General features: G+C 45.2%; 1 protein-coding gene across 1 annotated transcript in view; it reads left to right on the top strand.

Moving 5' to 3' along the window:
• The first annotated feature begins 8744 nt into the window (after window positions 1-8744).
• Window positions 8745-16483, top strand: part of DCHS2 (dachsous cadherin-related 2) — a 289412-nt gene continuing 281673 nt past the window's right edge. The window contains exon 1 of the mRNA XM_008992578.4: window positions 8745-11209. Coding sequence (XP_008990826.4) covers window positions 9182-11209 — 2028 coding nt within the window. The 5' untranslated portion in view covers window positions 8745-9181. The remainder of the gene's footprint in view (window positions 11210-16483) is intronic.

Raw genomic sequence — 16483 nt, forward strand, 5'->3', positions numbered from 1 at the left:
AATTCCTTTCCTTTGCCAGCTTTGAGAGACTGCCTGAGTTCTTTGGCTCATGGCTCCTTCACTCCAACCTCTTGTCCCACCTCCTACTCTGACTCTGACTTTCCTGCCTCCCCTTTTCCCTTCTAAGGCCCTCTGGGTGATCCACCTAGACAATCTCTCCATCTCAAATTCCTTAACTTAATCCCACCTGCAAAGTCTGTTTTGTCAATAAAGTAATGTATTTACAGGTTCAACGACACAGACATCTTTGCAGGTGTGGGGGAGGAGGAATTATTCTGCCTACCACAGTGGACTGTGACGATGGAGATTAGGTCTAGAATAATCCGTCAGGTTCCCTTGATTTGCGAATATGGCTTTTCTGCTGGTGACATTCTTGCAGAAGGAGAGGTGAGTTCCTGGAATCATTCACTCTGGGCACCTGCAAAGTTCAAGGATTGGCAGCTGTGGCCACTTTGCAGCCTTTTACAGCTCTGCCTTTTTCCTCTTGGGCCGCACAATGCACTTGCTCAAAAACGAATGATTGCAGCTCTGATTACTGGTGTTTGCTTCCCAGCATTTAACATTCATCTGTGCCCCCTGAAGGGCTTTATCATTTCAGCTTCAAAGCATCTCTTCTAAACTACATTTTTTATGGCTATTTTTAAGCTTTCCCGTTATGCCTGGATAAGAGACCATGGCTTAACAGAAGGAAGAACAGTGAATAAAGCCCACAGGTGAGGCAGGACAGACTGGGGATAAAAATGCATGAGAGGCCAGAGGCCTTCAAAAAGGATTTTCAAGATAAAGCACACAGCAAAAAGGTGGAGGCTACATTTATTAAAAAAAAAAATGTACAGAGTTAGGAATAAAAGTCCATGAAGTCAGAGAAAAAAATATAGAGACACATTTGCAAACACAAGAAGCTGTGTTTGAAGAGAGGCTCCTGCACATGCGGTCATGTGACTGCAGATACCCTGGAGGTCAGTTTGATGGCTAAAACACTCCATGTGCAGTGGCCAGAATGGACACTGTTGACCAGGGGATTCAGGTTTGCTTTCCTGAGAGATTACTGTGTATTAATTGAATGCATCCTTTGAGGCTGGAAGCTTCTGTAATATGATTCCTCTATGTTTCTTTCTCTCTCTCTCTCTCTCTTTTTTTTTTTTTTTTGCACTGAGATACAAAGAATTATGGGAAATAAGGTATTTGCAGTCGACAGAGGAAAGCTGAGGAGAACCTGAATTCACGAAGCTGTTGCCACTCTAACCTATCCTGATTTCTGGAGCAAGTGATGGGGCAGAAGAAACTCTCCCAAGCCCTCAGGATTCTAGAACCCTCAGACGTGAAGTCTGTGATTTCTCAAAGCACAGGTTCTCTCCTCAGGTTTATTTTGGGTAACAAACTAAAAACATCTTTAAAGGAATTAAGCATGGATTCACTCCTCATAAATTCTATTAACAATAAGAAACCTCTGTATGCTTTAAAGGAGATAAATCATAAGTATGATGATTATTTAATTCATTGGAAATACCTGCCTAATTTTCAGATTAACTTCAGGGCCAATAGCAGTATTTTTAAAATAATGGATTTTAAAAATGCTGAAAAAGTTACTTGGAAAATGTAGTGAAATTGTGTCCATTTGACACAAAAGAAGTTTATGCCAATAAAGGAAAGATGGGAATATGTGGAAAGTGTACACTGTGATGAGAAAGATAAAGGTTTTTCCTAATTCACATATGTTCAGAAAGTCCTGCAACATTCCTATTGTGATTATGCTACTATACTGTTGATTGTATACTAAAGGAAAACAAGATTAACTTACTCAATTTTATGTTTCTTTTTAATATATACTCACTGCTCGACCTAAAGAACCTGGGTTAACACACTTAGATCCTGGTGATCCAAGCAACCTTAATCAAGGAGAAGCATTGCCAAATCCACCTATGTCCCAGGAAAGAAATAACTGAGATAGTAACAGAGCCCCCAAATCTGTGGCATAAGTTTTCTTACCAAATATCTATGTATTGGAGTTTCTCATAGATAATATCTGCACTCAGTACACCCCATCTGCGTGTGCTAGTCATGAACTGTGCTTGGATCCAGCAGGGCCTATTTATTTCCAAAATAACTGTGTCTTGATCAAATAGGATTCATGTGTGTGCGTTGTAGGCAGCAGACACACTGGGCCGGATGTGGCTCTTTTCCCTGACTGCCTTGATTCAATGGGAACCAGGCATTTTCCAACTAAACAGCTGTGGCTTGGGGAGAATCCAGGTGTTTTTCTCACTGAATATTTGTGGGATTGGCAGGGTCCTGGGTATTTCCTTTGCTTTCTCTTGCCTGAATTATTATAACATATATTATGTATATATATTTTAGTGAACTTTGTTTTGTCCCAGGAAACAGATAGGCTTTCTAAACTTCTCACAAAGAACAATAGTACTTAGAAAAATATGGTCAGGATCCAAAGCTACTTATCTTTTTTCTTCACCAGCTTTATCTATCATGCTGTCTTATACAAATACATGAATATTCTAAAAATTCTTTTGTGTGAAAACGAGTAGATTATCTTTCCACACCGAATAATTACCAACTCAGAAAGTGTTGCTTTATTGGAATAGGGGTGTCACACCTGTTCCAACATCTACTTGTTAACCTTTTGGACTTGGCTCTGATTTCTGATTGAAGAAGTAAGTCAGCCTCCCCAGGTTTGGCAATGCATAGACCCCGTTAGAAAATGGTGTGTGGTTTTGGTTTCTGCATCTGATACAATATATAGGAAAATTGGAAGGAGTTCAGAGAACAGAAACAAAATGATTAAAGGGTTGGGGAAGTGAGGAGCTGAGATTATTTCATCTAAAGAAAAGCTTTTAGGAAAGGCAAAATGGGGTTGTGCCAAAGACAGAATTAGAAAAGCCAGACTGTAGGGGCTATGTGGTTAAGCAGGTTTGATTGGCCTTTATAGGCCATCCTGAGTCTGTTGGAGGGAATGGGGAAAAGCAGGTTTGATTGGCCTTTATAGGCCATCCTGAGTCTGTTGGAGGGAATGGGGAAAGCTGGTCTGCCTTACCAAGTATTGAGAAGGATAATAAGCACGTTAGGAGAGAGAAGGGGAAATTAGGCAGGAATTACCTTAGCCAGGGGTTCTATCTGAGACCTACTTATACCACAATCTTCAAAAGCAGGGACAACTTTGGTGTATGTGATTCTTACATTCCAGCTTCCACTAGATCTGAAACTGTGATTCAATATAGTATGATAAACCTGCTTAACGGTAAGCCTTGTTATAGTTCCCTTCAACTATGTGATGAAGGGTTGGCATAAAAAATTATTGGCCAGTTTTTCTTCATCTTCCCAAAAAATCAAAGTAAATAACTATATGTTGATATTCAAATCAGAAATTCATAATCTGTAAAATGTAATCATATTCTGTGGAGTTAAGAATATCATACAGGCATATGTGGAATTGGTTCTCAACATTTTAAAAAAGGAAAAGACTATCATCTCTTTTTGGTGGCTTAGATTCTAAAATAGAAAGATGTACTTGATTACTTATTAAGATCCCAATTATGTCCAAGATTCTGATTTTAAAAACTTTAAGAGCACAAAATGCATGTAGATTCTAAATACCAGCTATAATATTAAATACTAAATTATCTCCACTTCCACAAAGTTCTATATTAGTTAGGGTTCTTCCCAACATGACATGACCTTCCCAGCAGCATCTGGGCCAGAGTTTCACGAAGCAATGTGGGCACCGTAGCCTTGGCCAACATGACACATCACCTTTAACCATCACAAGCTCCAAACACTCTTTGGCTGAACCATTTTCAGAAAGATGGCATGTGAGGCAAGGGAGCTTCACATGGGGGCTCCCTGGTGTCATGTACCCTTTTTAACCCTCAGAGGGTCATTCTCCTGGGTGAGAAGTTGGGAAGAAACCCTCCATGTCACATGATTCTCCTTACTGGCTTCGAAGTACTATTTTTTTTTTTTTTTTTGAGTTGGAGTTTTGCTCATGTTGCCCAGGCTGGTGTGCAGTGGCGCGATCTTGGCTCACTGCAACCTCTGCCTCCTGGGTTCAAGCAGTTCTTGTGCCTCAGCTTCTCGAGTAGCTGGGATCACAGGCATGAGACACCATGCCTGTCTAATTTTGTATTTTTAGTAGAGATGGTGTTTCTCCATGTTGGTCAGGCTGGCCTCGAACTCCTGACCTCAGGTAATCTCAGCCTCCCAAATTTTTAAGTACCATTTTTTAAGTGCAGAGTTGGTTTGTTTTTGTTGCATTTTCAGTTACTGACTTGTGATTATCTTCCTGTGCCTCCTCATGATGCCCACTAACATGCTTACAAGTTCCTCCTTCTGTAGTTCTCCCAAGTCTTCCCAAAAGTCATTATATCACTGTGCCGACTTCATTAATAATTCAGAAGAAGACAATCTGATTAAAGAAAACGATGAAGTCAGTAAATGACCAATGAAGACCATGGACACTGGAACAAAACTGGGTTCAGGTTTCAATTCTACTACCTGTGTGACTTTGGTCACATGACATGCAATGCTCCTGAACCTCAGTTTCCTCATCTGTGAGATGGGGATAATAATTATAACTCCTTTTCTAAAAGGTTGACTTGGGGTGCTTTGAACACTGATTTGAGCACTTAGTAACTACACTGTTTAACTATTACAAAGCTGAGGGCTATCTAAAGTCTGGGGGGGAAATGTTTTTGAAGATGGACTTCCTGTATTACTTAAACTGTGTAAGACAAAGTGAAGAACTGTCTTGAGCCTTTTTGTCCAATAATAGTTTATGTTTATAATACTGGGCATTTTTTTTGAAATGGGCTCTTGCTCTGTCATGCAAGCTGGAGTGCAGTGACATGAACACAGCTAAACACCTTGGGTTTAAGCCATCCTGGCAGCTCAGCCTCCTGAATACATGGGACTACAGATATACATCAGTGTGCCTGGCTAATTTTTTTTTTTTTGTAGACATAGGGTCTTGCCACATTGCCCAGTCTGGTTTTGACTTTCTGGGCTCAAGCAATCCTCCTACCTTGGTCTCCCAAAGTGCTGGGAGTACAGGTATGAGCCATTGCATCCTGCCAGATAGTGGGAATTTTATATCCTCTTTCTTCACACATTCTGAAGGAATAAGAAGTCAGAGTTTGATATTACTGAGAATTCCAAAATAATTCACTCCTAAAACATTTCATCACACAAACAAAAGAGGGCAAAAACATCCCATTTACCAGATGCCTTCTATATGCCCATCCGCATACATTGTCTCATTTAAGGCTCATGACATCCCTGTAACTTAGCTGTATCATCCCCAATTTAGAAAGGAGGAAACTCTAAGGCTTAAGATTTAAGTAACCTCCCCCCAGTTATAGAGCACAATAAGAGATTTCCAATTTTAAAGCTAAAACTCTGGCCAGTTACACCATGATGCTTCCCTTACAAGGATCAGACCTTGACCTATTTCTTGCAGGCTACTGGCTTCTGAATTATCTAAAATTATTTTTCACATATCTGAGAAATGCCCTTATTTCTCTTACTTCACAAAATTGAATTCTTAATTCTATAATTAAGGACATTCAGTACCTTCAACGAAGGTTAATTGTGCAATGGACAGGAGACCTTGAATTGCACATGCTTGAAATATAAAGCTTTAGAACTAATGGGAAAATAGAAGCCTGAAATTCCTGACTTTCCATTTGCTTTCCGCTGTTTCTAAACGAAACCACTGTTTACAGAGAATGTGTCAGTGAAAGATGCAGAAAAAGATGGTTCTTTTTCTTTATTTTTAGATTCAAGTAAATATTTGTTAACAAGATGGTTGATATGGTTTGGATCTGTTTCCCGCCCAAATCTCATGTTGAATGGTAACCCTCAGTGTTATAGGTGGGACCTGGTGGGACGTGACCGGCTCCTGAGGCAGTTTCTTATGAATGGTTTAGCACCATCTCCCTAAGCTGTCCTGATGATAGTGAGTGGGTTCTCGTGAAATGTGTTCATTTAAAAGTGTATAGCACCTTCCTGCTCATTTTCTTCCTCCTGCCTGCACTTTCCGCCTTCACTTTCTTCCAGGATTATGTTTCCTGAGGCCTCCTCAGAAGCTGATCCCATCCTGGTTCCTGTACAGCCTGTAGAATGATGAGCCAATTAAGTCTTTTTTCTTTATAAATTACCCAGTCTCAGGCTCTTTTTAGCAATGTGAGAACAGACTAATACAATGGTGTACAAAGTAAGTTGAAGAAGATGAAAAATAAGTTCAAGAAGCCCTACAGAATGATTTAGATGAGTAAGATTGCAAAGATAGAATTGATCACAGTGAAGATTCTCACGGCCAATTTGTTCTTGGTTATGGCTTCAAACTTCTACTTTAATAGACAAATCCATTCACCTACCCAAAGATTTAACCAACTATCTGTCCAACACATATTTAGTAAATAGAGACCCACTACATGCTAGGTACTGTTCTAGGTGCTGAGATAAAGCAGAATGAGGGTTTTAAGGTTGTAATAATCTAATAAACAAGTGAAAAAAAGCAAACTGGTTTCAGATGCGGATAAGTGCTGTGAATAAAATATGTTGAAAGGATATAATAGGATTTAGGAGATCTGAGGTAGGATGATCAGGGAAGATCTTTCTTAACAGAGGGCACTGAACTTGAGACCTGAAGGAGAAAGAGCTAGATCTTTCCAAAGCAGAAAAAAGAACTCCCATGCATGGTAAATTCTAACAATTCAAAGGTACAAGGAGAGAAAGAAGGCAGATGGTTGAGTCCAGAGTGGTGGAGTGAGGCAAGATCAGAAACATGGATTGGACCTGCACTATTAAAAGAAGCTTGATTGAAGGAGTCTGAATTACAAGCTAAGTACAATGGAATCATTTCAGATTCTAAGCAGGAGATAATATGATTTGAGACATATTAATTAAAAACATTAATCCAGATGCTCATTCAAGAATTACTTATAGGCTGGTTTCAGTGGCTCAGGCCTGTAATCTCAGTCCTTTGGGAAGGCTAGACAGGAGGATTTTTTTGGCCTCAGGCGTTTGAGACCAGTCTGGACAATATAGTGAGAACTCATCTTTACAAAAAATAAATAAAATAAAGTAAAAATTTGCCAGGCGTAGTGGTGGGGACCTATAGTACCAGTTACTCCGGAAGCTGAGGTGATAGAATCACTTGAGTTCAGGAGACAGAGGTTGCAGTGAGTGGCGATTGTGCCACTGCACTACAGCTTGGGTGACAGAGAAACAACAGCAACAATAACAACAGCAAAAACAAAAAAGAATGACTTACAGAGGGGCAAGTGTGGAGGGAAGGGACTAGTTAGGGTGAGAATGCAGTGACTGAAGATAAAAAGGTTCTAAAGACTCATAACAAATCGCTTTAATGGTTAAAGAGAGTTCATTGGGGAATGAAAGCTAAATTTATTTTAATAATGTCTCCATTTATGGCAACATATCTGTTACAAAGTCAATTATTTTATTGTTATTTCGTCAGAGGTAGTGTGGCTGTGGATTAGCAATTATATATAACTCCACTGCACATTGAAAAGGCATTTTGTTGTTGCTGCAAGAAACCACTATGCAGGGCTTTTGGTCCTCCCTAAAGAAGAGAAACAGTATCTAGGAAATTAATTCTTCCCTCTGGCCCAAATGCAAAATTGCAGAAACCATTTGCTAAATACGGCCAGCCATTCTTAAGAGCCCAGAGTCTTTTCTCAGGCATACTTTATTAGAGGACATTTATCACTTTCTATCGATTATTAGGGATAATTGAATGGAAATCTGCGACTATGGCTATTTATTGGCATTTGCGTTCCGCTCAGACAGAAGCTAGTTTTGAAAGTGGTATCCGTGGAGTGGTCTCGCTTGCAAACTTCCTTGCTTAGGGGCGGTGGTGGAGCGCTGAGGGGTTGAGGGGGTGTCAGCCACTAGGGCTTTCTGCTCATAAATCAGCATCGTCAAACACCCTGGAAGTGTCATGATGGCGCTGAATTTAGATAAAGGGTTCTCAAGGCGGATATATTGTCCTCATTCCTGGTGGCAGAGGGTAGTGACAAGAGGCTCACACATCGCTGAGTAGTAGCGCGGCACAATAAAGTGTGGTTTGCACCATGTGTGCCACAGATTTCTCGGGTTTTCTGGAAGGTTTTTCCAAGTTCCGCCCTCTCCCCTTCGCAGCCATCCTGGCCCCAGCTAGGCAACGGCCTTTGACTCCATCTGTTCTTCCGCTGCGGACGGGAGTCCCTCTCGCCAAATGGAGAACACAAGTTTGGCACCCCAAAGTGATGATAACCCCCACCTTCTCTGCTCAGCCCAAGCCAAGCGTCAGGCCTGCTAAGGGACGGTCAAGGGGATGGAGGGCGAGGCCGCAAAGAGGCCGCTCCCGTCACCCATCACTACTGGGCACGCCAAGCGGGTGCAGACGCCCGGCCTGCGCGTCCCCCACCCGCCCCGCGTTGCAGGTCTCCCAGGGATTTTGCATTTGCTCTTCTACCGCCCTGCTGCAGAGCCGCGGCTCGCAGGTTGGAGTTTGCCCTCGTGTGCGCCGCGTCACACGGCGGGGAGGGGAAGGGAGGCGGCGGAGGCTGGGTCGGAGCCGGAGTCGCGCGGTCCCGGGCGCGGGGAGACGCCACGGGGAGAGACCGCCCCGCCCCGCCCCTGGAGCAGCAGACACCACCGCAGCCCTCCTTCCCTCCCTCCCTCCTTCCCTCCACCCCGCGCCCTGACTCCCGGCCTCCCCGCCCTTCTCCACCCCCTCCTCCGGCCCGATCCCCATCCTCTCCTTGTGTGCGCGCCCTTCAAATAATCTCCTCCTTTCTGGCAAAAGAAATAATGCACCTGACTTTACTGGGGGGAACAACCAGACGAGTAGAACAAGGAACAGATGTAAAAGGAATAAAAGGAGAGAGAAAAAGAGATGAGACTCTTTTAAAGAAATCCAGGGGATGAAGAGGTGGCTGCCGCGGCAGAGGCAGCTAGAGCTTCCCTGTCTGCGTGAGCTGCAGGCAGAGGAGGACGCTTTCACCAGTTGCAGATGTAACCTCGGGAACTCCTGGGTCCCTCGGTTTGTTTGCCAAACAAAGTCTTTTCTTCTTTGGCTTAGACACTGACGAGGCTCCTGGATTTTTCTGCGATCCTGCCACAAGCTGGCAGTTACCCGAGAACCTTCCCAGGACCTGGCGGAGAAATGAGCCCTTGTGGGCGGAAGATGGGCGAAGGGCGTCAGCAGCTGGGGGCTCCCGTCGGGAAGCCCCTTCTGCTCCCGGGGAGGAGAGAGACACCCCGCGGACGGCCAGGCAGCAGTGGCGCCTGGACTCAGCGCTCCGTGCTCGGGCTCTTGGTGCACGTGTGGCTCTGGGGGGCCTCGGGCTCTTCTGCCCAGTTGTTCAACCTCACCCTTTCCGTGGATGAAGGGCTTCCCCCAGACACGCTGGTCGGTGACATCCGCGCGGGGTTGCCGCCCGCGCAGCAGGAGGGGAGCGGCTTCTTTCTGTCGGAGGACTCGGATGACTCCCCGTTGCTGGACGACTTCCACGTGCATCCGGACACCGGCATTATCCGCACTGCGCGGCTCCTGGACCGCGAACGGCGGGACCGCTACAGCTTCGTGGCCGCCACGCTGCTGGGCGCCGTGGTGCAGGTGGAGATCCGCGTCAACGACGTGAATGACCACTCGCCCCGCTTTCCCCTCGACTCCCTGCAGCTCGACGTCTCTGAGCTCAGCCCTCCGGGGACCGCCTTCCGCCTGCCAGGTGCCCAGGATCCCGACGCCGGGCTGTTCAGCACTCAGGGATACACCCTGGTGCTACCGTCTGACCTGCCCGAGGACCCTGCAGGCCCGTTCTTCGAGTTGCGCTACGGGGCTCCGGGGCCACTACCGTCACCGCTTTTGCCAGGCTCCTCGTCGCCCCTGGAGCCACTAGACCTGGTGCTGCTGCGGCGCCTGGACCGAGAGGAGGCGGCGGCGCACCGGCTGCAGATCGACGCATGGGACGGCGGCCGCCCGCGGCGCACAGGCAGCCTGCTTGTGGAGCTGCGCGTGCTGGATGAGAACGACAACCCCCCGGTCTTTGAGCAGGAAGAGTACCGCGCCGCGGTGCGCGAGGACGCCCCGCCTGGCGCGGAGGTGTGCCGCGTGCGCGCCACCGACCGCGACCTGGGGCCCAATGGCTTCGTGCGCTACAGCGTCCGCTCCCGGCAAGTGCCCGCGGCGGGGAGTGGCGGCGGGGCCCTGGGCGACGCGGCCTACTTCGCCGTGGAGGAGCTGAGCGGCGTGGTGCGAGTGCGGAGACCTCTAGACCGCGAGGCGCAGGCCTGGCACCAGCTGGTGGTGGAGGCCCGCGATGGAGGCGCCGAGCCTGAGGTTGCCACGGTGCGCGTGTCCATCGCCGTGCTGGACGTGAATGACAACCGGCCAGCCATTCACGTGCTCTTCCTCACAGAGGAAGGCGTCGCCCGCGTCTCTGAAGGCGCCCGACCCGGCGACTATGTGGCTCGCTTCTCCGTGTCGGATGCGGACGGTGACTGGGAGGAGGAAGACGAGGCCGCGGGGGAGCTTGGTCTGGGAGACGCGAGCATCTCTCTGTCCTTGGAAGGCGGAGAGGGAGCCTTCGCGTTGCGGCCCGGCGGCCCCCCAGGGGTATTTTTCCTTTGCGTCGATGCGCCCCTGGACAGAGAGAGCCGCGATCTGTACGAGTTACGACTGGTGGCCACCGATGCGGGGTCCCCCCCGCTGAGCACTGAGGAGACGCTGCTACTCCGGGTCGCCGACCTCAACGACCAACCACCTCTCTTCAGCCAACAGCATTACAAGGCCTCAGTGTCCGAGGCCGCGGCCCCTGGCACTGTAGTCCTGTGGGTCAGCGCCTCCGACGCCGACGAAGCAGGCACTGATCACGCCTGGCTGCGCTACAGGCTAGTCCAACTCTCGGCTCCCTGCAATCCAGAGGCTTTACCCACAGCAGAGTGTGGACCATCTTTCACCATTGATCCCGAAAGCGGTGCTATCAGCACCCTCCGGACTCTAGACCGAGAGGTCCAGGAGGCGGTGGAGCTGAGAGTAGTGGCCCAGGACCTCGGAGAGCCCTCGCTCTCCGCCACCAGCTTGGTGAGCATCACCGTGGATGATGTGAATGACAACGAGCCCATCTTCTGGAGGCAGGTGTACAATTCCACCCTTGCAGAACATGCTCCGGTTGGACACTGCTTTCTGCAGGTGAGTGCATCAGGCCTGCGGGCCAACCGGAAGGCTTGGGAAGGGATGTAGAGGGTTGTGAGTAGGCCTAGGAAATTGTGATGTTAGTAATATTCCGGCTCTCAAATACGACACTGGCTGTAGTTCCCCCTCTGCAGTGAGATGAATGTATGCCCTCTAGTCACCTAACTTTTTTTGCCGGGGTCTTGGCTGCATGATCTCTAACGTCCTTTCAGCTTGACTTTTAGATCTTGATTTAGCTTATGGAAGCCTGATGTCTTTCACGCTGGATGTATGTGCCTAGACAGGTTCAGGAGGAACCACCCATTCTAAGTCAGACCTCTTCCAATAGATAGTGTCTCATAGTCTCACTCTGTCATCCAGGCTGGAGTGCAGTGATGCAATCTTGGCTCACTGCAACCTCCATCTCCCAGGCTCAAGCGATTCTCCTGTCTGGCACCACACTTGACTAATTTTTGTATTTTTTAAGTAGAGATGGTATTTCACTATGTTTGCCAGGCTGGTCTCGAACTCCTTACCTCAGGTGATCCATCCACCTCAGCCTCCCAAAGTTCTGGGATTACAGGCATGAGCCGCCATCATGCCCAGCAATGTCTCGTATTTTTTAAGCAGCTTTATGAGGCAACTCAGGCAATAAGGTAGTTCTCATAAGTGAGTTTTTCAAATGACCAAGTTTATGTCTTTAAACACTGACAGTTTTGAGTTACCATTTCCAGAAACTTCTTCCACACTTTCCTACCTTCCTTCGAAGCTTACAAAGCTTGGATGAAGACTGAAGTCATCTTTATTAGCATCAGTTGTGAGCTGAGCTCCTTCCATGATGCTTGCAGGACTCTGAGGGGCAGTGGGCTCAATTATTCTTTATAAAATGGGGCACTATGCCCTGCTTTTTGATTTGGGTGCGTTGCCTTTTATAGTTTTCCCAATCTCTCCGTCGCTATCAGAATGGCATGTTTTTGCCCCTTTTCAGGCCATTCTTTTTTGGGTTTTCAATTTCCTATTTGTCTCTATTTTATTTTTTTATTTGAGGGAGAGGGTTGCTTTGTGGCCCATGATGGAGTACGGTGGCACAATCATGGCTCACTACAGCCTGGAACTCCCAGGGTAAAGTGATTCACCTCAGTCTCCCAAGTAGCTGTGAGCACAGGCACACGCCAACATGACTGGCTAATTTTTAAATAATTTGTAGGCATGAGGTCTTGCTGTGCTGCCCAAGCTGGTCTCAAACTCCTGGGCTCAACTCCTCCTCGGCCTCCCAAAGTGCTGAGATTATAGGCATAAGCCACCGTGCCTGGCCAATTTCCCATTTGATGGGAGATAATCAAATTTCCAAGATTGATTTATTTACTCTGAAATAACTTGCGTAAAGAAATCCAGCCTGAAGAGCTTACCAGGAAAAGAAGCTCAAAAGCTTTATTTTGCTCTCAGCCTGGGTTGTTTTAGGCATTTGCTGCTTACTCTCTCGTTCTTAGGGAGTTGAGGCTTTAGCTTTGCAAATCATGTCTGACATAATAACTTTTAGGTATGTGAGGTGCTACTGCAAAGTAACAATGGGTTTCATGACTGCTTCCACCATTTAAATCTTTTAGGTATATGGGTGGTAATAATCTCCATCCCTTTCTCTAGAGTCACTGACAACTCTGAGTTGCTAGATTATGAAAAAGTGGCTTCCCATTAATGAATGCTTGCTGATGAAACAGACAAGTCCACAAATAGTAATGACTAACACTGTCAAAGTATATTTCTCTCTCAAGCAGACTCTGGTGTGATGCAACTTGGCTGTTTCTCCTCCGTCTGAGAAAGTCGGGCCTGGGAGTGACTTACACAACTTCCACCAATGTGGCATTAGCCATAGCTCAGCCATGCAGCCTCACATGTGTACTTCAGAGGAGGCTGAGAAATGCAGGGGAGCCCGGGTATGCCAGTGCTCACTGATAGTTTCTTCCATGGATTTCTAAAAGTGAAAGCCATAATAGGTGAGAGGTTGGACTGGATGACTTCCAAGACTCCTTTTACCTGGAACACCCTAAAGATCTTGGTATGAACAGTACAACTTGACTCCATTGGAAGGAAAATAAGCAGGGTGGATTAATTATGACTCTTTTGATTAGAACCTTCCTTTAGAGTTGTTTCTAACACTGTGAGAAGATTCTTCTATGAGGTGTGAGTTTATCCCATTGTTATGACTCCATGTGTGGTAGATCCATTATGGTGAGCTGAGCTTGGCTAACACATAGGACTGCACCTCCAACAATTGCAACAAACCTTTCCAGGTTGCCAAGTATTGCTGCAGACAGCATTCAGTTGTGCTGACTAGAGTTTCTGGAAATTCCAGCGATGTAGCCCCTCAAGATTTGCAAAAGCCTCTTAGTCACTGGCCTCTCTGGTGGCCTCTCCAACGCAGCTTCATTAACTTTTTGTGTTCCATAAGCCCTGCAGCTGACTTACCCACTAATTTCCAGATGAGCTTCTCAGAAGCATCTTCTTTCTTTCTGTTCTCTCAGTCTTTCCTTATGCCCCTTTGCAAAAACTAACTCCCCATCTTGCCTTTGAAACTCATGACCCCTCCTTCGTTCCAGGGCTTTCCTCAATGACATCACATACATCCTTGTAATTGTAATTTCTTTCTGTTACTATCTACAAGTTTTCCTCCTTTATTGCTTATATCTGCTCAAGTTGCCTTTGTCAGAACCAAACAAAAACAAATGAAAAAGAGGAAAAACAAAATCTTGCCTAGATTTCCTCTAAGAGGACACCACGTCATCTGATAACAACAACAACAAATCCTTGAACTTCAAGTTGTCTCAGTGGTTACTCCACATCCCCAATGCTTGGGATCTTTCCACTCTAGTTGCTGTTCCTGCTGCCACCATGGTGCCAGCCACCCTCCTCACTCCAAGTGCTAGCTGAACTCTTATATTCTCATGCCCAGACTAAAACTTTCAAAAGACTTTAAGTGTGAGGCAGAACTGAAAGAATTAACACAGAGGACAAGAACCCTTAGCAAACTGAGATAGGTAACATCTAGCTGCAAAAGGTTTTTACAGCATTGTAGGCACTTATCTGGACTTCTTAACTCAGTTCCTGCCTGTCTCGGGTGGAGAGCCTCTTCTTAACAATCCACCCCTCAGGAGTTCCTTTCAATCTTTTGCTGCCTTCTTGGTCAAGGCAGAGAGGGAATTCTACTCTGCAGACACTCAGCGATTTTCCTCCAGTTCTCTGTTTGGTCTGAAGGATTCCATTTTCACTCAGATAACTGTCAAAAAGATTAACTTCAACCTCTAGACAAGATCTCCATCCTCAACTCTGCATGAAGTCTGATGATGTGAACTGCATTCACAGCTTTTATCTTATAACCAGATTTTAGTTTGTACAGTACAACTCCAGCATTGAGACCTGAATTATGTGCGATAACATGAAGAGTAGTCTTTCATACTCCCTCAAATACAAGTACTATATTGATTCATTAATTCATTTATTTATCCAAACAACATTTATTGAAATAAATAACTTTGATTGAATTCAACAACATCCAACCAACCAATAATTATTGAGTATCTATTACATGCCCGGAACTGTTCTTGGTGCTGGGGACAGTGATGAGCAAAACGGGCAAGGTGCTTGCCAGCAGGGCTTACAGTGCTATGTTCTACATCTCCTTCCCTTCTCTGTCAGTCCTTGTGAATGAATGACATGTGCCCGGCTCCCACTTGCTGATCACCCCTCTCCATGTGTTCTGACTTTCTCCCATCACTGTACTAAATTCTGCCTCTCAAGAGGCCTGTGTCTGTTTCTTTAAAATCCAATAGGCTTTTCTTAGTCATAACCTCCCTCATGCTCTCTGAATCATTTTGGACTGTTGCCTGCTTCCTCTTTCTTGCATGCGTCTTTTTCACTGCCCATTGTCTCCTTACATTCTCTTTCTGCCTCTCTCTTGCTCATTCCTCTTTTTCCTTGTTTCTCTTGTGCCACCCCACACTCAATGTGGTAGAGGCATTTCCAAAGGCTCTGTTTTCACCTCACTCCTTGCCTTTCTATACTCTCTTCCTGTGAATTCCCAGAAGTTCATTTAAAAAAAATCTCCAGGATCAACCTCCCATATAAGCTTCCGGTTAGCACTTTCTCTTCCTGGTATGTGTCTTTACCTGGATTTTGGCACTGCTAATCTAACACTTTTCAAATTGAACTAATCTCCCTTCTATTTTTTTTTTCTTCATTCTATGGAGTGCCTTGGGGTCTTTTATTCAGTTTCTCAGTTATTATTCTTTGGAATCTTTTATTGAAAGAGTATGGAATGAGAGGGCATTGGACTTGGAGTCAGAAAACCTTGGCTCCAATTCTGACTCTGCTATTTACTATCTTGATTAACTTCTCTAGCCCTAGTTCCTCATCAATAGCATGTTATAATCCTGTTTAACACCACATGAATCTAAGGATTGGAGATAACTGATGTTTCATGGTAGAAAGTGGTATGTAGGGTTTATAGGTGAGAAAGTTTTCCTTATCCAGTAGATCAGGGGATTCTCTGTTATATACATTATTATTTACAACCTGTCATGAATGTATTCCACTGTAGCTGCACATTTTGTGTGTATGTAGAAATGTGTAATGCATTTCTAGGTATGATCATCTTCAAACGGGAAGCACTTAGGATGGACTTCAGAAAGTTGTGATCAGCAAGATTTCCCTTCTCTGAGGATTGAAACCTTACTAAGTTAATTTCATTAACAACTAAACTCCAGGCATCTATTAATGGTTCCCTCATCTTTTAAATTATAAATTAAAAGTGAGCAACTGTGGAAGTAATTTATACTTTCATAGCCCATTAGGGAAATTTTGCTAAATCATTTTTACAAATGCCAAGTTATTTGAATCTTAATGAATTAAAATCTTCATTTAATTAAAATCTATGCTTTGTAGTGAAAGTAGATAAAGTAAATATAATCAGAAATATGAATTATTGAAAATCTATTGAATCTATGGGGATAGGAGGAATTGGAATAATCATGGTGTGTCTGGTTCCTGCAGTGAAGTAATAGGAAGTGGTTTTGGAGACATGGGAGAAGCCTCCTATGAAGGACTTAACAGTGTTTGTGCAAAGAGTTTGGCTTTTATTATTATGGAAATACGTGGGAGATATGGGAGGTTTATGAATAGAGATTCACATATGAAAAGTAATGTTTCAGAAAGATTAATCTTAAATTAGTATAAAGAGTAGAAAGAAGCCAGGAAGGAAACCAGGTAGAGAATCCTGAATCTCTTGTAATAACACAA

The sequence above is a fragment of the Callithrix jacchus genome, chromosome 3 (assembly GCF_049354715.1).
Source record: "Callithrix jacchus isolate 240 chromosome 3, calJac240_pri, whole genome shotgun sequence".
In the NCBI taxonomy this organism is placed as follows: Eukaryota; Metazoa; Chordata; class Mammalia; order Primates; family Cebidae; genus Callithrix; species Callithrix jacchus.